The 21,951-nt window shown below is 41.6% G+C and overlaps 1 protein-coding gene across 2 annotated transcripts in view; it reads right to left on the reverse strand.

The window, feature by feature from the left end:
• LOC147683834 (fetuin-B-like) overlaps positions 1-21,951 on the reverse strand; it is a 184,597-nt gene that overhangs the window by 100,190 nt on the left and 62,456 nt on the right. For both annotated transcript variants that reach the window (XM_086944233.1, XM_086944232.1), the window contains exon 6: positions 8,832-8,915. In XM_086944233.1, the coding sequence (XP_086800359.1) occupies positions 8,832-8,915 (84 nt within the window). The remainder of the gene's footprint in view (positions 1-8,831; positions 8,916-21,951) is intronic.

Consider the following 21,951-nt stretch of genomic DNA (forward strand, 5'->3'; position numbering starts at 1 on the left):
TCTCAAAAGCCTACAGGTTTCAAGCCCTTTAAGGACTGTCGCAAACAAATGTATGTGACGGATCCCTACCAGATATGCTTGCAGTACCTAGAGTCGAGCCACGACTCCAAAGCCACCACTGACTGTACATCAATGAACCCAAAGACCATCAGGGAATGCTAGGAAAAACTCCATGTCGCCAAGTACAGGAAGACTTCAAGTTGGGCTACTCCAAGTCGCAGTCTACATCAAAGGTTTATTCCTGATCTTGTTCCTATTCCTGGAGTCGTCGGAACCGCTTGAGAGGCCTGTCTTTATCACACTCCAAGTTTTCAGGTAAATCTGAAAAGAAACACATTAAGTTGAAGTGGGATCTCACTCCCTCAGGACACTTGCATTCACCTGAACATGCTCAGGGGTGGTGCCACTATTCGCAATCTCACTCCCAAATCCAGTGAACTTTGAAGCCAATCCCGCAACTTGTGAGGGTACATTCTGATTTTTATGGGCCAAATGGCATGCTGCTTCCGCCATGGTCCAGTTCTTCAGATCCAGTCTGACTTACTCTGGTGCACCTCCTGGCCCCAAGGAGCTGCAAGGCCATTCATCTGGGATCCCACCTGCGGGTTCCGCCACATGCCAGTTGGACCTTCCAAGCCTGTCTAACCTCTGGCTTCACTTCTTACCCCCCTTCCGGACCTGAGAACCGAGTAAAGGAGGAGGGACCAATCATTGTCTCTGACCTCGAGTCATCACTGGTCTGATCCAACCTTGACCAGCCTTCTGCCCAAATCCACCCAAGACACCACTTTTTCTATCGGACATTTCAGTCCCTCAAAGGAGCCAGTCCAGCTTACACTCACTTATTGGCACAGATTCTAACGGCTTTGACCAGAGTGATAACGGTAGAGAGCCTGACCGGGAACGGGATCTCCATTAATACAGCACGGTGCAGAGAGCAGGTGAACTACCACATATGTGATCAGACACAAAAAGAGCAGAGGGCTGGACAGCAGCATTGATAGAAGCAGACCCACAGTGGCAAGCCCCAACTAGCAAGGAGCAATAACGGGGCACCATCATCAGTTAGCGAACACTAGGAGAATGGTTTGCCTTGGGTGGTGAAGTGAGCTGGGGGGGTCCGGGGCCAAAATCAGCAGCAGGGCACATGCACTCACAGGGTGGCCCGACCTTTTGACCTGTCAAGGTAGCACTGGTCCCCCGGGAGGACATGCAGGAGTAACGGCTGATATGTTGTTGTGCCACGTCTGAGGCTGGGGGCCCGGCCTGGGTTGGGGTCCATTCAAAGGGGAAACACAGAGCAGATGGTAGAGGTCGTCTAAGCTGGCTCCTCTGCGGCTGGTCACCAACTGGCTTCGAAAAAGGCCAACAGCAAGTAACATACCATCTGCAGGACTCGGCGTGGAAAGATATGTCACTATAAGGCATGAATCAGAGGCCCTTAAAGTCACCTTAGTGTGTGAGAGTAACAGAGGGACAAAACATATGATGTATGATTGTAAATGGATCCTTGCAACCGAATATGAGGGACCACTATGGGAACTGACTTGAAGTGCATCTCCCAATGTGCAAACTTTAGCAAAGACCAGACTGGGAATCCCAGAGAGAGGTCCCTGGTAAGGCACCGCTTCCCGTACCCATCCGGGACTTTGGAAATCGTAGAGAGCGGACAACTGGCTCTTGAAGGAGTGGGCTGGTAAAAGACACACTACCCCCTAGTTCTTCCAGAAGTTCACCATCCTGAGGGGTTACCTTGTCTTGGGTGACTGACAGAACCAGTGTGAGACTGTTGACTCAAACCCATTGACTGCTAAACAGAAGGCAAAACACAGGGATTGGAGGATCCAAAAAGTGCACTCCAACAAGACAAAGAAGGACCCCTTTGGGACTGAACCAACTGTCTAGAACCTACTCCGGGTCCAGTGACTCGCTGGGAGCAGGGCACACATCAGGAGCCACTGAGAGCATTCCTTAATTTTGTGTTGCCATGGGCAATGTTGCATGGAAGAGGACCAGGAGGTGGGGAGTCCACCACCGGGGGAAACCACAGAAACCCCGAGAGACAACAGTTATCACGCTCAGCTGCCGGAAGCTATTGAAAGCCCCAGAGTCGAGGACATACTACAGGCAATTATAGCCTCACAAGAGGTATTGGAACCTAAGATAGACACACTTGGAGCACATCTGGGACTCTTGAGGGATGACCACCAGGGTTTAGCAGAGAGTGTTACCATGGCAGAGACAGACCTAGCTGAAGTGCCTCCAGCATTGGCGTCGGCGAATGAGAGGCTAGCCACTATGGAAGCAAAAGTTTGTATGCTAGAACTGAGGGCGGAACATGCTGAAAATAGATTACTCTGAAACAACATTGAAGTGGTGGGCCTTCCTAAGAGCATCAAAGGGAACAACATGTTGACCTACTTGGAGAAATGGATCAGGGAGGCAGTGACAATTGAGGGCCTCACCTCGTTTTTCGCTCCACAACGCGCGCATAGAGTGCCAGCGAAACCTCCCCTCCCAGGGACCCCGCTGTGTCCTGTTGCATGCTGATTGCTGTATTATAAAGACAGTGATCAGATCTTGGTTCAGGCCAGGCATAAGGAAGACCTCTCAGTGGAAAACAGCACAGTGAAAGTTGTCCTGAACTTCTCAAGGGAGGTAGAATGGCAACAATCCACTTTCCTAGAAGCAAAAAAAAACCCAGACAGATGGGAACCCCATATATAATTATGTTCCAAGCACGGCTCAGAGTGGTGACAACAACAGTAAACTGATTCTTTCAGACCCCACAAGAGACCTGGAATTGTATCGACCAACATTCTTAACCAGGTTCCAGCCAGGACTCCTGGACTAGGTGCTCACGCAGGGCCAGATCTTGGTGCAGGACCAAGACCCACAACTCAACTGCTCTGTTTAAGCCGAGGCCCAGCAACAGAGACAGAAAGTAATGGCAGCAGTAGCCTCAATGAGCAGCATTGAAACAGGAACCCCATCACCAGTGGACAATGGAGGTGCACAAGACTCGGACTCCGACCACAGTTCCAATATCTCTAGAGGCTCGAGCTTTGAATTGCCTAAGGTGACCCCCGGAAAGTCAGATGAAATATTATCATGCAGCTGACAAGTTGGTAACTTCATGGGTACTTCTTTTAAGTAACTATGGAGTCAAAAATTTGGAGAGGAAGGGACATAAACACTTACTTCCCCTGAGTCAGGAGATATTGCTTCTAATAAAAGTGTTCGGTGGGAGTACCCGGTGGGGGAGCAGATTACCGGCTTAACACCCTCTGTAGTGCAGCACTTGGGCACGCCCACGAGTAGTAGTCGTTTGACTGACTGTTTGGATGGGGGTCTTTGCCAACTATCCTGGGGAGTGGGAGTTGGAATGAATGTAATTTTTTGGTTGCTTGGGAATCCATGAGTTGTAACTATTTGAATCTCTTGTCCACGATCCCTTCTGCTGTACCAGTGTATAGTGGTTGGGTTGCTGCTAACAGATGAGGAGGAGTGAAGATTCACACACCAGAAAAATGGCTGCCCCCATAACTTACAAGTTACTCCCATGGAACATCTGAGATATGGACACAATGTCGAAACGTTACAAAGTGTTTTCCTATTTAAATAGAAGGGACATCCATATTGCATTGTACAAAAATCATTCCTAACAGCTGAAGAAAGAGCAGCGCAGATGGTGCGGTCAGGCATACTATACAACTTATTCGGCTTCTGGCAGGGGCGCACTGGTTTGGATCCGGATGAGGTCCCTTTTCAGCACACAGAAGAGCTAATTGACCCGGAGAGTAGATATGTGGTGGTGACCGGTGACCTGGAAGGCCGGGACATAGTATTTGTGAATGTAGATACTCCCAGTGTAGAGCAGGGTTTCTTCCTGGCAGGATTAACAGGCCCTCCAGTCCCATATCTCGCCATTCAACCATAATGGGCTCACACCCTCCATTGAGGGACTCACAGGCATTCAGGATGGCCTGACTCCTTTCAGTTTGATGAGGGTTAATCAACACCTGGAGGCAGACACACCCACAGGCACAAAATGACTCCTTCTTTTCTACTTTACACAAGCTTAACATATGCATAGATACATTCCTATGGACCCCTGATGTTTATAGCTTAGCTTATAACATAGAGTATCTGGCCCACACAATATAGGACCATAACCTTGTAATGACATACACTTTGGGATGGTGCCAGACTGATTATGTGCACTCCCGCAGGATGTGTTGTCTCACAGACCAGCTAGCTCATGGTGTTACCATAAGCCCCCCTAACCTAGACAGGGAGCGAATAGTTCTGGCAGCCACTGAACATGACAACACTGTTCCCTTAGATACCTTGGTGACCGATCTAGAACTTTCACTCACACACTTGTGCTCTCTTTGGCTCAGAGAAATACACAGAATACACAAAGGGAAGATTTCAATGTTTGTTGAACCAATGTGATTCTTGCATTGAATATATGTGCTGCAATGATCAATGGACAAAAGCAGATGAAAGTTATGAGAAGTATCAGAACAGTAAATAAAACAAAAAGTTCCACCATTGTGCTGAAAAAAAGAATAAATGCAAGCATATGGAATAATATAACAAGCTGGCGTACTCCTACTGTGCAGAGTGTACATGTATGTTTTGACAAGAATCCTTTCACTGGATGGTCCAACCCCATTACCTGGAGGGTAACAATTTAGGATCACGTCTTGGTCACCAGCTGGACACCCCTCATGGAGATGTTAGTCAGCTGCTGGGCAAAAGCGTCAGTCTGTAGAGACCTCTTGATGTCAGCAGAAGTACCTCCACTGTCTACACCTGAAAACAGATGCTTATTCATAGAAAAGGCATCCTTGCCTTGGGCTGAGATTGTGATCAGGCTGCCATTGTTTGTGCTACAGATAGCTGTGTCGCCATATGGACGGAAAAAAAACACATTTGCACAACGTACATGCAGGACTTGTTCATAGTGCCAAGGCAACACGATAGTGTTCTTGTAAAGTTGACTTGTGTAAGCAAGGTGGGTGTTTCTATTGAACTAACCCATAGTGTCACAAATGAAAATGTGTGTCAAAAGTCGATGTGACAATGGATGACAACTTTAGGAAAGCCCAGTGTTCCTGTAAAATGGCAACGTTTTCCTTCTAGGCCTAACTGGCCCACATTACAAGCCTTCAAGGTAGTGATTAGGTTTAGTGCATGGCAGAATCAAATCCATGGGAGTCAGGGGCACCTTGATGAGGGATGGGCTGGCAGAAGAACAGAAACTGTGTGAAGTGGAACAGCGTAGGCCTGGGTGCCCAGAACTACATCGGGCCCTAATGGACACCAAGGAGAAAGTGGCAACTCAGGTTGAATGGCTCAGGTGCTTTCGAATTTAGGCAGTACATGGAGCAAGCTCACACGGAGCAGGATCAAACTGTATTTTTTCTGGACTGGTTAGCTAATCCAGCGAAACAAGGGTCACCATAGTCGAAACAGAGGCAGAGGAGGAAACCAGAGTACATAGCCAAGAAGGGATCAATAAACACTTTTATCAGTATTTTTCAGTTATACAGGAGCCCCACAATGCAAGCTTTCCTGACACCATTGCCACTCCCACACTTCACAGATGAGGGGGAAGAGGAACAAGGCAGAGGCAAACTTTACAGGAGGCAAAGGCAGCGATAAAGTTTAGCATGCAGAAAAACCCCGGGGACGGACGGGTTTCTGGTTGTTAATGTTGAAGAGTTGGCTCCCATGCTAGTAGACCTCGACAGCGCAGCCAGAGAAACTGGGAGCTTGCCGGGCACTAACCGGATAGCACTGTTAGTATCCCTGCTGAAGCTGGAAAATCCTGCATACAACTGTAAAGCTCACAGACCATTATCAAGGTTAAACATAGATTACATTATTTTAAGTAGTATCTTGGCAATCTGACTCCTCCCGTTCATGACTAAACTAATACACCCCGATCAGGCAGGATTCTTTCCTGGCCATAAAATGGTGCTGAACATCTTGTGCCTACTGGCGCTGTTGGAGGATAACGATTACGATCACATGGAAGCAGCAATGTTTGCTGTACATATAGGAAAGGCCTTTGACAGCCTGGAGTGGGGTTATTTATAAGATGTGATGACACACTTGCAGGTGGGGAGGGGTTTCTTGGCATGGACCACACTGTTCTATAGAAACCCCATGGCTAGGTTCTGCACGGGTTGGAGCATATCAGTAAGGTATCTATATCAAAGGAGGGACGCGGAATGAGGTAGGGGTGTCCTCTATCATCCTTGCACTTTGCACTGGCCATGGAACCTTTGGTAAGCTATGCGAGAAGGGGGAATATATATAAGGGGGTACAAGTTGATGGCCACCATCACCACATAGCCCTGTATGTGAACAATCTACTGATTTTCCTTAAGAACACAGGAGAAGATCTTGCTGGAGCCAGAGCCATGCTAGAACAGTTTGGCTCATTGTCAGCTTAAAAGTTAATTGGCAGAAATCTAGACAGTATCCAACAGTGCTAGACCGCAATCCTCCGGAGGAGTTAGAACTATTGCAGTGGGAGCACCAATGCCGGTCCTTTCTAGGATTCAAGGTTTATCACAACCAAGCGGATCTACTAGATGAAAAAATGGGGCTGGCTATCTGATCTCTTCAGACAAATATGTATTTTTGGAAAACACTGCCGTTATCAGTAGCGGGGCGGGTAGTACTTTTAAAGATGGTGGCACTCCTACAGCTGCTATACCATTTTTGTGATGCTCCAAGTGTGGATCCTTCGAGTAATGTTCTGAGAGATAGTCTCCTTTATCATCGCATATATATGGGGCCTGGGCCGTAGAAGAGTGGCGTTGTCTCCATTGCAAAGCACAGCGACAAGCAGGGGACTGGCAGTCCCCAACTTTGAGGCATATTATAACGCAGCTCAACTCCAATGGTTTGTGTAATGCTTGGCAGGCAGACAGACCCCAGATAGTGTCCTGCGATCTTTTGTGCCAGGGCTTCACAACTTAACCAGGGCACAGCTGAGAGTGGGACACCCTTCAGTTGATGACACCCAAGAGTTTTGAGTGATATCCAGGTGCTGGAACAGATGTTTACAAAACATGCGTGGGAAGATCCCATACTCACCTGACTTGCCCCATCACAATGTTGGAGGATCTGCCTCATGATGGACACTTGGGGAGAATGGAGGACTAAGCCACCACTAGAGCAATGAAAGTGGGAGACCTGTTCAGAATGGTGGTGCTCCTTCTGTTCAAGGAATTTTGCTCGAAATGTGGCCTCCCAAAGGCCCACTTCTTGCCCATAGAGAGGTAACAACGACTTTCCGCAAACACTGGAATACTGGTAACCCAGAACCACAGACTTACAGAAGCTGCCAACACATTGTCCTCTCTTCGGGCACCTTCAAGGCGGTCATGTGTCTATATAGTGCGATACGGGAAGATATGCTCTGATCCCTGGATAATCTTCGAGGGTGCTTGGAGTTAGATTTAGGTAACCCCAGGCCAGAAAGTGATTGGAGTCTGTCCTAGACCAAATGCTTTTTCAATGAAACAGCTGACCTAACTATAATTATCTGTATCGAACTCATGGACTGCTGGCCGCCGCCATGCTACTGAATTGAATGAAGGCTGCATCAGTTAAAATATGGAGTCCGTAATCTCTGTGATACTTCATTACTGCCTGCTTCCTCCACATGTATACAAGGATTACCGACACTTCGGAGTGTTGCTCATACAGCATTTTAGTCAAACGGCTATTGTGCTACACTGCTGCGTTTCAGCTGCCCTGCAGCCTTGATCACGCATAGAGAAGCCATTTTGATTATGTGCTCTTAAAGTACGAGTAAATGACATCATCATGGACAGAGAAAGCATAACTATCAACGCACTGACATTTGTACTTCCTACATATTCAACATTCAAAATATTAAAATAAAACACATAATTGTATATTAGGCTATGTTGCAAAATATCCCAATTAAAAGCTACTATACTCCAGTTACCATAAATTAATTTTTAATTTTTAATTTCTGATACCTAGTACAGCCCAAGTGGGCATCAATGGACCATATGTCCAAGGTAAGGTACCCCATTTTTAAAGAGTTGCGGTTTAAAATTACAATATCTCTCAATAAAGGCCCAGTTATTTCAGCACTGGGGGGTGGCGGGGCTTTGAAAATACTTCTAAGTATGTGGATTATTTTCCGAGAAATTTTGTAAGGAACCTACCATAATATATACAGGATAAATTGTTTTTTTTAAAGAAAATCTTTGACATCCCATTGGAGGATAAGTATATACTCATGGCCATGAATATGACAATATACTGTACAATAAAGGAATCTCACAGTTCTGAATGATTACTACCGTTAACAAACAGGAAGGAGCGATCCATAGAATAATACAAGAACACTGGCACTTGATAAAAAATAACCCAGTGGCATCAGAGCCACGTCCTTTATTCTTGAATTTTGCTAAAAGCTGAAGACTTGGCTTTTCAAGTAAATCCCCTTCCAGGGGATAGCCTCACACACCTGTGAAGCGATGGAATACCCTTGCAGGTGGTGGTAGGCAATACAAATAGCATAACATAACATATGCTCCTTACATATCATACATTGAATCCCATTTTGTAAAATGACTTCACACCCTTTTAGGTTTCCACATTCCAGCACAGTCCCACATCACTCCAACACTGAATGTGATACATCTACATTGGCAGGCAGGAGTGGTGAAATGGCTATCATCAATTGCTTTCTACCAGTTATGTATTACCATCGCGTGATATGAATGTATCTGAGAAAAATTATTAGATAAAAGCAGAGAAGACAGTACCATCGGTCCATAGATTTCACAGGAAACAGATACTTCATCCTCCTCAGATCTCCTTATTTGGCTTCCCTTGCAGTATCCAACACGCTATTTAGGGGAAAAAGCACAGTATTGTTTTCATTTGTTACTTCAGATTTTTTTATGTCATTTAAAAAAATCATATTTTCTATCCACAGTGACTTTGATCTTTGAAAATCAATGGATGAGCCAGTTATGTCAACAGAATTCTAGATACTGTCATTATCTTTACTACATACCATTGCAAAATGTGTTTTCACCTTTAAGCGAGTATCTGTGCACATACATCTACATCTAAAGTAGAACAATTTGTATTTTGCAAAATCTTAAATTATTCTATTAGCTCCCCTTGGAAGATGAGACAGTCACAGTGCTAAGTTTTTAGCATGTTCAGTCTTCATTCAGTCCCTACTTGAAGAATTATTCTTGCTCTTAAAAGGAACACATTTCCATTTATGTCCTGAATGAAAATGAACCAGCATGCAAAAGTTTCTAAATAGCCATACATTAAGAGGTTTGTGGGTGCTCTCACTCATCACCTTAATGCTCTTGGGAACACATATTCCGCTTGTAATTCTATACCATGGTACTGTATTATATTGTGTTATTAAATCAATGTATAAGTGTAATTTCACATTGTGTGAATTGCGGACATGAATTTAAGCCATTCCTTTTTTTTTTGCACGTAAGCTGAACTAAGTTTTTACAACACGTCTTGTCAGAAAAGGTACTAAAATTGCTGTTCTATAACGAGGTGCTATAAGTTGAGAACAATGGGTTTGGTGTATCAAGGGGTTTTACCAACTCAGTGCCCATGCAGAAATACGTTAGTACATTATGGCCTAAAGTTCTTGTTTTGTCTAGGCTTTCATCTGAAAAATTATCCGTAAGCAACTGAGAATTCTACGACTTGGCATCTTTCATTTAGTTGCTTATAACCACATTTCTAAGATTAATAATTGTTATTAAAATAGCCCAAATTACACTTAGGCTTTTGCAGGGCTGCAGGTATTCAACCATTCCTTTTTTTAGTACGTCTTTGCATCCTAAATATTGACATCCTTGTAACCTAAAATATAATAGCTTGCCTCTGTCAACCAGTACTAGGTCTAACTTAATGTTGCCTAGCTATTCAAGCCTTGAAAAAAAACCAGGCCTGCGCATACAGAGGGGCAAAACATGTGTTGACTGTTCACTCCTTATTGTCTCCTAGAAGCATATACCACTATCAAGAAACTGGGAAATGAGGAAATATGATGATAATGCAATAAATAATACTCTGCATTATGCCAATGTGACTTGATTTTGCTTGTATGACTAGGCAGTTGAAATCCGTCTCTGTACAAACTAGCAAAATTATTAAACTTTAATATTCTTGTGACAGACTTTCCAATCTACAGATTCATTTACTATGGGATAGTGGGCCCTGCCCACTACACTGGAATTCATCATCTCAAAACAACAGTTTTGAAAAATTGATATAGGCGCCTATGGTGACTCAGAGCTTTGCAGAGCCTACTGGTAGCCTTTCTACAATAGTATATGTAATGTAAGAAAACACAGGATAAAAACAAACAATGTCAGAACTATAATGAACAATACATATGATTACATTTGATTACAAATTACATTAATTCATTGAGACCGGCAGGAATTAATATAAAGAAAGCTGAACTTTGAATTTAGAAAAAAACAGAAACAGTGAAGAAATAAAAGGATAGAAGAAAAGAGAAAGAAAGATAAACAGGTGATACTAAATCTTAGAAAATTATAGGTTATTATAATGTAGATAATCTGCAACAATTGATAGCACTAAGAGATAAATTAGAATTAAAAGTAAGAAAAGCTATTTTATCTTGATAAATTCATTTAAAATAAACAACTAAAGATAATAGAAATACACCTTGTATGAAATAACTTAACATAACATGTGTGTATATATAAAGGGCACAGTCACCTGTGGGAATCTTGGCACTGAATAACAATTGTTTATTGTTACCCAACTCAATGGTAGTCATTTTAACAACCTCAGGAGGATGGAAGGCTGAGTGAACCTGTGACCATGAGATAAAACACAGGCCCCTACAGTGGACGCGTTAGTCCACTAAGCCACCAGACCCAGCATATATATTTTTACACACACATTTATGTATATACACACACATATATATATTTACACGCATATATATATATATATATATATGAACAAGCAGGATCCCAACCGCTTTTGGTGGCGGCTCCTATGGGCGCAGACCTCCAATCCACAAGCTGAATAACTGTTGTTAAATCAACAAGCCATCACTCCAAGTAAGGTCCCAGCAGTGCAAATGTATTAAGGCAAAGTGAAAGAGCGAGTGCCCTCCCTATATATACACACACATTACATATATATACACACAAACATATATATATTTTTTTCAAGAAGTCCGACGGTTCAACCTACGCCCAAGAACAAAAGTAAACTATGCCAAACCGCCAAGAGGAAAAGGCAAAGGAGTAAAAGGCGCCAAGGTGCAAAACAAAGAGCAATGAAAAATGCACACATATTTTCTGACATTATCCCGGATATGACACAACCCAAAACATCGGTGATTAATTTGACGAGCATGAAACTGTCTACTGAGGAGGAGAAGATCCTCAACCTAGGACTATCATTCTGCCCGACTGCGGAATTCAATTACGTCCAAACCAGAATAGACATTTTCAAGTTTACGAGACTTTTGAAATTAAAAAAACATTTCTCTATGAACCAGTGTTCAGTGAGCGAGACTTCTAATCACGGAAACAGTGAGGCTTCACTGGGTGAATTAAATGTACAAGACATGGACCTCATGCTCGACATCCAACCATCTGGTATAGTATACGAAGATAATGAAAGTGGTGCGAGCTTTGAAAGACATATTGCTGATGAGCCAATAGAACTGATGAATCAAGCGGATGAGGTAGCAAGATCTGAAGGTCTGGTCATCAATGCAAGTGATCCGACTAGTTTTAGACCTAGATCCCGGTATATTCCATATACTGCATGAGACACTATTGACATCTTCAATGATCTAGTTGTGAATGACTTAAAGAACTTGGAGAAATGTACTGGTGTGTGCAATAAAAAATTCAGTAAGCAAGAAAAAGATCAGACTGCCCTTATCAATAAGATCAAACAGGAAGACAAGTGCAGAGTACGTGATGCAGATAAGGGCGGGAATGTAGTTCTCTGGGATAGACAGCAATACTTGCTTGAAGCATATAAACAGCTGAACAACAGAGCATGTTATGTAAGGGTCAAACCAGAAACTATGTTCAATAGTCACGCACAATACAACTCAGAACTGGATAACTGGTATGGCCAGCAATTGATCACTCATGACGAGTTTAAATTTCTTAAAATAGTCAATCCAGTTACCCCGGTTTTCTATTTGCTCCCCAAGATGCATAAGGACCCTTGTAATCCCCCTGGCAGACCAATTATTTCTGCTATAGGTAGCAGGTTAGAAAATACCTCAAAATTCATTGATTCATTTTTAAATCCATTAGCTGCTCAACTCCTGTCGTATATTTTGGACACAGGGGATTTTCTTAAATCCATCTATGACATTCCCTGGGAAGATGATTTGATTTTGGTGACCATTGATATCACCACTCTGTACACGAGCATTAAGCACAGTGATGGGCTTAATGCGATAAGACACTTCCTTGGGACAAGACCAATCAAATTATGGGCTCATACCCAAATGCTTCTGTCAATGGTCTCAACTTGCTTAAAAAACAATTCATCTTTAATGACAAACTATTCCATCAGACCTGTGGCACTGCGATGGGCACCTGCTTCGCCCCCAGCTATGCTAATTTGCATATGGGCTGGTGGGAGGAGCAGGTGATCCGGAAGCAGTGCCAAGAGGAATGGAAAAACAACATCCTCCATTGGAGTCGCTTTATTGACGACTTGTTTGTTGTTTGGAGAGGCCCACTATCTGACTTAAATGTATTTCTAGCTAAAATACAGAAAAACTGTTTCAATCTAAAATGTACTAGTACTGTGAGCACGGAGTCTGTAAACTTTTTAGACCTTACAGTCTACATAAAAGATAACAAACTACAGACTAAATTGTATAGGAAGGAAACATCTGGAAACACTGTGCTTCATGCCAGTAGTTTCCACCCTACTAATTTGGTGAACAGTATCCCCTATGGGGAAGGTCTGAGGGTATTGAGAAATTGCAGTGACCCTAATGACAGAGATTGTGCATTAATCGACCTTCAATCACGTTTCAAACAGAGGGGGTATAGTGATAACTGTTTAAATACATCTTTCATGAAAGTCAGACAAAAAACTAGAGAAGAGGTCCTCTTCAAAAACAGGGGTAAGATGAAGAATCAAGCTGAAAATGAGTGCAGGTTAGTCACCAGTTATAATAAACTGCATGGATCGGTGAGGAAAATTTTGTCACGTCATTGGCACATTATTAAGAATGATCCAATCTTAGGTCCCTCACTAACCAACAGACCCCTTATAACATTTCGTAAGGCAAAATCATTCAAGCAAATGCTAGTGAAAACCACGTTGACAAAAGCTAAGAAAAAGAGTAAAAAGAGCAATTGGTTGTCTAGGAAAGATGGCTTTTTGAAATGTAATAAGTGTAAAGCTTGTGAGCATGGGAAAAATGTGAGTACATACCAACCAGGCCTCTCCAATAGAACCAAGAAGATCAAAGGACAATATGACTGCAAGACAGACTATGCAATTTATTTTTTGAAATGTGACTGCAACCTGCAGTATGTAGGAAGCACGATTAAGATCCTATCCGGTCGCCCGGCATTTCGAAAAATTTCATGATAGAAATGCTAGCAGTCTGTCCTATTTTGTAATTGATTCTATACCCATGAATGAGAGAGGGGGGGACAGGATTAAAAAGCTTCGCAAGCTTGAATCGTGGTACATTGTGGAATTAAATTAGAAAAGCCCATACGGATTGAATATTGAAGAGGATCTGTACACGTACCTATGAATTTTTGACCAAAATGAAGTAGTGATTATTTTTGTATTTCTGCTTCCAGGGTAGTGCCATTCATTTCTTTTATTTTTAAAGTTTTTGTTATACCACTTGTTAAAATTTTGCTTTTTCACTTTAATGAATGAACTGACCTGATTTGCCCACTGGGGCTAGATTTGTAAATGTATTGGACTCTGTTGGCTGATGCTAATCCGTCATGCAATTTGGGGTTTTGATTCCAGTGTGATTTAACTGAGCTTAAGTAAACATCTTGCTATATGGTCTATAGTTTGTCTGGAAGAGGTTAAACTGCCCACTTGGGCTGAATTGTGTGCAATAATTTATGTTTACCATTCTCTTCATTTGAGTATGACGCCGTAATAATGGGCGTGATTATTTGCGTTTTATTGCGCAATTATTCTTATGACAATAATAACTTTACCATGCTTTACGTATAAATAATTGTGTGATCATGTTTGGAATTTAACTCCGTAATGAATTTAATTAATTTGATGGAAATGTGCACCACAGAAACCTGTATCAGTCTGTCGTTCAGCTCTATGATTTTATGTGTCATGTGATGTATCACATGACACCAATGCACTTTAAATGTTGTTTGTTAATTGGAAACTTTATTCGTGACCAAGCCTGCTGGGTCAGGCGAAACGCGTTGAAAGCGGCGAAGATAGAAAGTAAAAAGAAGTTTTCACCACATTGTTGTCGTCTCCTCTCCAGACTAAGGGGGTCATTAGGATCGTCCGTCCGCGACCCCAGAGCAGGAGGGAACCTCCGCATGGCATGCGGAGTTCCCTCCTGTGCAATTAGGATGTGACCGCAAGGGTTGCGGTCACATCCTCTATTTTTAACATTGCTGCGGGTGGAGCTTCAAGCTGCACCCGCAGCAATGTTAAAAACGCACGCATTGCATTTGTATGTAGAAAGTGGCAGGCACCGCGCGGTGCCTGCCGCTTACTGCATACAAATGCAGGGGGGTACCATAGGTACCCCCCATGTGCACCCCCCACCCCCCCTTCACCTAGGGGGCCCGCAACGGGCCCCCGCAGTGAAGTTACACATGCTTTTCCACGGCGGAAATGCCGCCGCGGAAAAGCATGTTTCCATGCACATCCTAATCTGGCTGACGGTGTCTGAGAGACACCGTCACCATATTAGTGCTTTTCCGCTGTGGTTGTAAGCTAACCGTGGAGGAAAAGCTGCGGACGGAAACCAGGACCCGCCAGCCATCCTAATGTGGCGGTGGGTCTTGGTGGGTCCGCAGAGGATTTTCCGCATCCTCCAGGCCGGCGGTGGCTTCCGCCGGCCCGGAGGATGCGGAAAATCCTCCATCCTAATGAGGCCCTAAGTGTTGAGGTTGAGTCCGTAATATATATATATATATATATATATATATATATATATATATATCCTACTGGCGGTCGCCAGTAGGTAGTTATAGTTAGGATTATTTTCAATGCAAAATCTCAACATTCTATTGCGAATAACTTTGGCGCCGGTTGAGGAATCTGCCTGAAGCTAGTTAGTTGGACTCACTATAACTTGCGCGTGCAATGCACTGCTGATGACGTCACATATTACATCACTCATGACATGGTCAGTGACATCACTCATGACATCACTGATGACATCCAAATGACATCACTGATGACATCATCCAGTGAATGTGTATCTTTCTGAAAAATAAAAATTTTTCATATATGTATATCTAAAGGTTGATGGAAGAATAAATGGGTAAATAAATGTCTCAATGGATGTTTTTTTGTGTACAAATGATTGGTTAACTGACTTATTAAATGTATCTTAGTGAATACATATATTAGCGAGTAATGTTTAAATATTTAAATATCTGTATCTGTGTCTCACTTTGTGTATAAGTGGCTACATGGGTTGATGAGTAGCTACATGAGTGTGTATATGGGTTATTAGTTGTTTTTTTGAGTATCATTATCAGTGTTTGTATGGTTCGGTGGGGGATATTACTTAGAGCACAGATGCATGAATGAGTGACTCACTATTTGTATGTATTTTGAAGACAGCATGTGTGCAAGACTGTATGGGTGGATGATTGTGTGTATGGGTGGGTTAGTGAGTATGTGCTTTTATAATTGATTGTTTAAGAGAGTAAATATGTTTCCGTTTCTGTAGAAGTATGTGTAGTGGTGTGTATATAGCAGTATAATCAAGTAAATGGTTTTTTGATAGTTTATTTGCATGTGTGAATTTTTTGTGTGAGTAACTATATGGATGAGTATTAGTGTGTAACAGGATGTATAGGTGTATGAGTACATATGATGAGTAAGTACATGCATGAGTGACTATATAGAACTGTTGGTGAATGAGTGGATGTGTATGTAGATGTTGGAATTACCTAATAAGTTGTTGTAATTGGTATTGGTTTCTCCTTTTTTAAGAAAATGTTAGTTTCTATTTTTGAATGTGTGTGTCAAAGGTTATTTTATGCTGATAGGAGGTCTGCCACTTTGTCACAAGGATGTTGTCATCAGTGATGTCATTTGAGATGTCATCAGTAATGTCATGAATGATGTCACTGACCATGTCATGAGTGATATAATATGTGGCGTCATCAGCATTGCATTGCACGCACAAGTTATAGTGAGTCCAACTAACTATAACGTGCACTTTATTGCGAAATTTGCACAGAAATACATGTAAAAATGAAATGAAGATGTATATATTACTATGGAAATGTATCTTATGGTATTTATACCGATATGAAATGTGTGCTAAAATGACATATGGAGCCAAAATTGTTATAACAACCAATGTACAGATTTGTCATTATTAGAGCACTGTCACTTTAAATTGCATCACTAACAAAAGAGAAAAAAACGCAAATGTTGGTATATAAGAAACCAGGTGACCATTTACTGTGTCATGTGATCAAGGTACGTCAGTACCGAAACGCGTAATGGCCGACTGAGTAACAGCTCAATAAACCGACAATTTTTCTACTTACTTGGGTCTGTGCTCCATGTGTCTCTTCGGGAGAAGAGAGCGCCTGCGTCCTGCTTGCGAAGTGGAGTGGCAGAAATATTGATGACCGGTGTCCTTCCTTTACCGGTATTACACAGACCCCTCGCCTGAGACAGAAAAGGGCTTTTTCCGGAGTACAGAGGAGGAGTCCGGCAACGGACAGAAAAACCACAAGTTATCCTGGAGGATTACAAACCTACGGAGGGCCCCCCAACGGTGCTACACGTGCAGCAAGTTTCTTACGGAGTAAGCGGAGTAGCGGAAGTCCGGGGTCGGAGGACGCGAGACGTGCCGGTGAAAAGCTGAAGGTAAGAACAAACAAAGCACGGCATCAACAAGTTGGGTGGCGAGGAGAGTAAGCTTTGTCACGCGACCGTAGTGTTTGGACACAACGAACACTCAGCAACGGTAGTGATTAAACGCTAAAATATCGGCAAATTATAAGAGCTGTTACAATGTCGTCAGACACGTTAAAAGATCGAGAGGCTAAAGCGGTGGAAATGTTTGATGAAGCTGTAACGCCGCGACTGAACACCAAATCCCAGAATGCACCTGGGACATCAAACGCTAAAAGTGACACACTAAAGGATAAATTTCGGGCACTGGAGAAAATGTGCAAACAGGAGCAAAGTAAATGGTGGGAGGGAAGGTCATTACAAAGATATTTGGACGTAAAACGAGTACCAAGGGGGCTGCGTATCCTCCTGGCACCTAGTTATGAGACCCCCGACCCAAATATGCTCAAAGAATGGGCGGAAGCCAATCTGGAGTCATCGAGAAAGCTGATGATAATTCTGGTAAAGTACGCGGAATTGGACCGCGCAAAACTACAAGAAAAAATAGACGAATTGAATGAAGAAATAAAAAACATGGGACAAACAGATGAAGCAAATAAACTAAGACAGGAAATGACTAACAGGCTTCAAAAAGAGGAAGAAAAAATAAGAGAGCGTAAAACGTACAAGTATAACCGAGACAAAAACGATTATGAGTGTGGCAGAATTTTCACTTTCGCCAAAAAGTACGAAAACATGAAAATCTCAAAATTTAGTGGCATAAGAGGGGCGGATATAAACTCCCGACAAAGTGGCATAAGAGGGGCGAATATAAACTCCCGACAAGACATTCAGGGAGGATCATCAACCTCTAGCTTAAGCTCAGCAATCGAAAGTGACTCTGACGACATAAGATCTGGACGAGTACCAACCAATATAACAATGGTGGAAGAGCTTGATTTTTTAGTCGAGGAACAAAAACAAATCCTTCGGCCAAAGCGCCAAACAGCAAAACCGCCGGGAAAATCAAAAGCCAAAGCCGCAAACGAAGAGAAAGGAGACGGGCAAGGAAAAGGAGAACCGACAAGGAGATATCAAACGCGCAGGTGGAATCGAAAATAGAATCCCCCAATGCAATGACAGCGTCAACAGCAATGAATAATATCACAGTCACGAACCTATCAGACATAACTTTAAATACGGCTGAATTACAACTCCTGTCTTTGGGTCTGTCCTTTGCCCCTGAAAGTACCTTTGACTACGCAAAAACGCGAATGGATATTTACAAAGGGATTAGGAAATTAAAACTGCGAAAACACCATCTAATAAAAAGCGGAAAAGAAATACCAACACCCGAAACACCTTTGACAAATGAACAAACCGAAAGAGATCAAATGTTTAATACTCAAGAAAGACATTTCATTGAGGAATTGGCGGAAATGGAAACGACACAAACACAAGACGGTGAATCACATACTGAGTTAGAAAATCTAACAGAAATAAACAGAACTTGTACTACTAATTTCAAACCTCGATCTAAGTTTGTCCCAATAATGCCAAGAGATGGGATAGACATCTACCATGAACAAATCACGAAAGAACTGAAGGACCTTAACATGGCTATAAACAAACCAAAAAACAGGAAGAAAAGAAATATGGAAAAAAGATATAAACAACTAATGAGCAAACTATCTAAAAATAGACAAGTGGTGATAAGAAATGCTGATAAAGGAGGTAATCTAGTTATCTGGAAAAAAACAGACTATCTACTAGAAGCCCAAAAGCAACTTATGGATCAGGACTGTTACCGCAGATGTGACCAAAATATTTTGAAATTGACAAATGAAAAATTGTATGCCAAACTACTTGCGTGGAAAAGCAAAGGTTTGATAAATAAAGAGGAATTTCTATTTTTGAAAAATAACACCCCAACAACACCGGTGCTATATTTCATACCAAAGCTTCACAAAAATAATCTGAATCCACCTGGCAGGCCGATCATTTCTGCAATAAACAGCCTAACAGAACATATGTCGCAATATATCGACCACTTTCTACAAGAACATGTCCAACATTTACCCTCATATTTGAGAGACACAGGAGACTTTTTGGCCAAAATAAAAGATATAAAGTGGCAATCAGATTTCCTGCTGATAACAATGGACATTACCTCGTTATATACGAGCATCAGTCACAGAGATGGCTTGTGGGCTACAGAATTCTATCTAAACCAAAGGGATACTGTGTATGCAGAACATAGCAAAATGTTATTAGATATGATGGAATTCTGTTTATATAATAACATCTTTCTCTTCCAGCATAGCCTGTACCAACAGATAAGAGGCGTAGCTATGGGAGCTAGTTTCTCCCCTAGCTACGCCTGTCTCCATATGGGGTGGTGGGAGGAATTGATTCTCCATCGTAACTTCATTAACATACTGAGTGATCATGTAAAATGTTGGTGGAGATATATCGATGATTTGTTTATTATATGGCGAGGCACCAAATTAGAGGCTGAAACATTCATTGATAAGCTTAACCAGAATGACATCAACTTGAACTTTACTGCAGATATCAGCCCTACAAATGTAACATTCCTAGATGTTGAGGTCTATATAGAGAATGGCAATTTGGAGACAAGAATACACAGAAAGCCAACAGCTGTAAACTCCATATTACATGCAACCAGCCATCACCCGAAACATCTTATAGAAAGCATTCCATACGGTGAAATGTTACGAATTAAACGCATATGCAGTACACCAGAAGAACTCTCTAAAGCACAAGAATCAAGCAAGAACAGATTTTTAGAACGAGGGTATTCAATAACATGCATTGAAAAGGCAATAACAAAAAGCAACGAGGTAGACAGAAGTTCCCTTTTAGAAACAGCTTTAGCCAAGACAAACACGAAAGTATCAAAAACAGAGATACCACAAGATGACGACTTCAGAATGATTGTAAGCTACAACAAAAAAAATAAAGAAATTGGTCGAATTATTCGAAAAAATTGGCCATTGGTTAAGAATGACCCAATACTAGGTCCATATTTACCAAGCAAACCAACAGTCACTCATAGAAGAGCACCAAATATGAGAGACAGATTAGTAGTGAAAAATCCAATAGAAATCCCCAAAAAGAACTGGTTTAACCAGAGACAAGGTTTCTATAAATGTCAAACGTGTAAAGCTTGCTTGAATGGGGTGAACAAAAAGAGTTTTACACTAGCATTTGGAAAAGGTGACCAACAAATCAAGCACATGCTAACGTGTAAAACGGAATATGTGGTCTATATCCTCGAGTGTCCCTGCAATTTAAAATATGTGGGAAGCACAAAACTGCAGGGACATAAAAGAATATTGCAACATATACGTGCAATTAAAAACAAAGACCCGAGTTACCCAGTTGCCCGTCATTTTAATGAAAAACACCAGGGAGATGTTAAATTACTTAAATACTACCTCATTGACACAATACCCCCAAGTAAGAGAGGAGGAGATCGGGATGAAAAATTAAGAAGATTGGAAACTAGCTATATATTAAAGCTAGATTCTAAACAACCGTATGGGCTTAATATAACTGAAGATCTGTACACAAGCCTATAATAACAGTCAAGAAGTAGGTAGTAATGATACTGTTAAAATGGAGTATAGCTGAATAAATAGAATAAAAACATATACCCACAAACAACTCCCTTGGTAAACACAAATGAAATTTAGTGTATCACGACAAACATAGCCTCAATAGAAAACAAAAAAAGCATAAAAAGTTTTTATTAGTAACTGTTTTTTAATAAAATAATTCATTGACATAAAAAATCGTGAATTGTATGTTGCAACACTTTTTAGGGAGTTTTCTTTTCGCTGTCATCAGGGTTTACACGACAACACTTTTTCTTTCTTTTGTAACACCATCCTTATCAGAGGCTTCTGAATAGGACTTTTTAATCACATTAGAATCTGTCCAGAACATATAAATGGCTCCGACAAATCAATTTCAGAGATACTATACATATGTAAATCTGTAGAAGTACTATCTTGCACATGCAAATTTGCACAAATTGTATAAAATGTGATAGAGCTGTAAGGAAAATGTATTTTTTAAACAAATGTGTATATATATTTATTTATTTATATATTTATAACACTCTTTAGAAATCTGCTCTAGGGTATTTATACCGTGATCAAATGCACTTTATTGCGAAATTTGCACAGAAATACATGTAAAAATGAAATGTAGATGTATATATTACTATGGAAATGTATCTTATGGTATTTATACCGATATGAAATGTGTGCTAAAATGACATATGGAGCCAAAATTGTTATAACAACCAATGTACAGATTTGTCATTATTAGAGCACTGTCACTTTAAATTGCATCACTAACAAAAGAGAAAAAAACGCAAATGTTGGTATATAAGAAACCAGGTGACCATTTACTGTGTCATGTGATCAAGGTACGTCAGTACCGAAACGCGTAATGGCCGACTGAGTAACAGCTCAATAAACCGACAATTTTTCTACTTACTTGGGTCTGTGCTCCATGTGTCTCTTCGGGAGAAGAGAGCGCCTGCGTCCTGCTTGCGAAGTGGAGTGGCAGAAATATATATATATATATATATATATATATATATATATGAACAAACCAATCTTCAGAAAAACCACACTTCAGTGGACACGAAGACACGGACCCAATGGTTGCAGGCAAGGAGATTTTATTTAAAACCTCTCCGGTTACGCGTTTCGAGCAACTTGTGCTCTTGGTCACACACCGCGCACCTGGTCAGCTACAAATTTATACAGTTTTTTTTTTTCTCTATCAGTGATG

The sequence above is a fragment of the Lissotriton vulgaris genome, chromosome 11 (assembly GCF_964263255.1).
Source record: "Lissotriton vulgaris chromosome 11, aLisVul1.2, whole genome shotgun sequence".
In the NCBI taxonomy this organism is placed as follows: Eukaryota; Metazoa; Chordata; class Amphibia; order Caudata; family Salamandridae; genus Lissotriton; species Lissotriton vulgaris.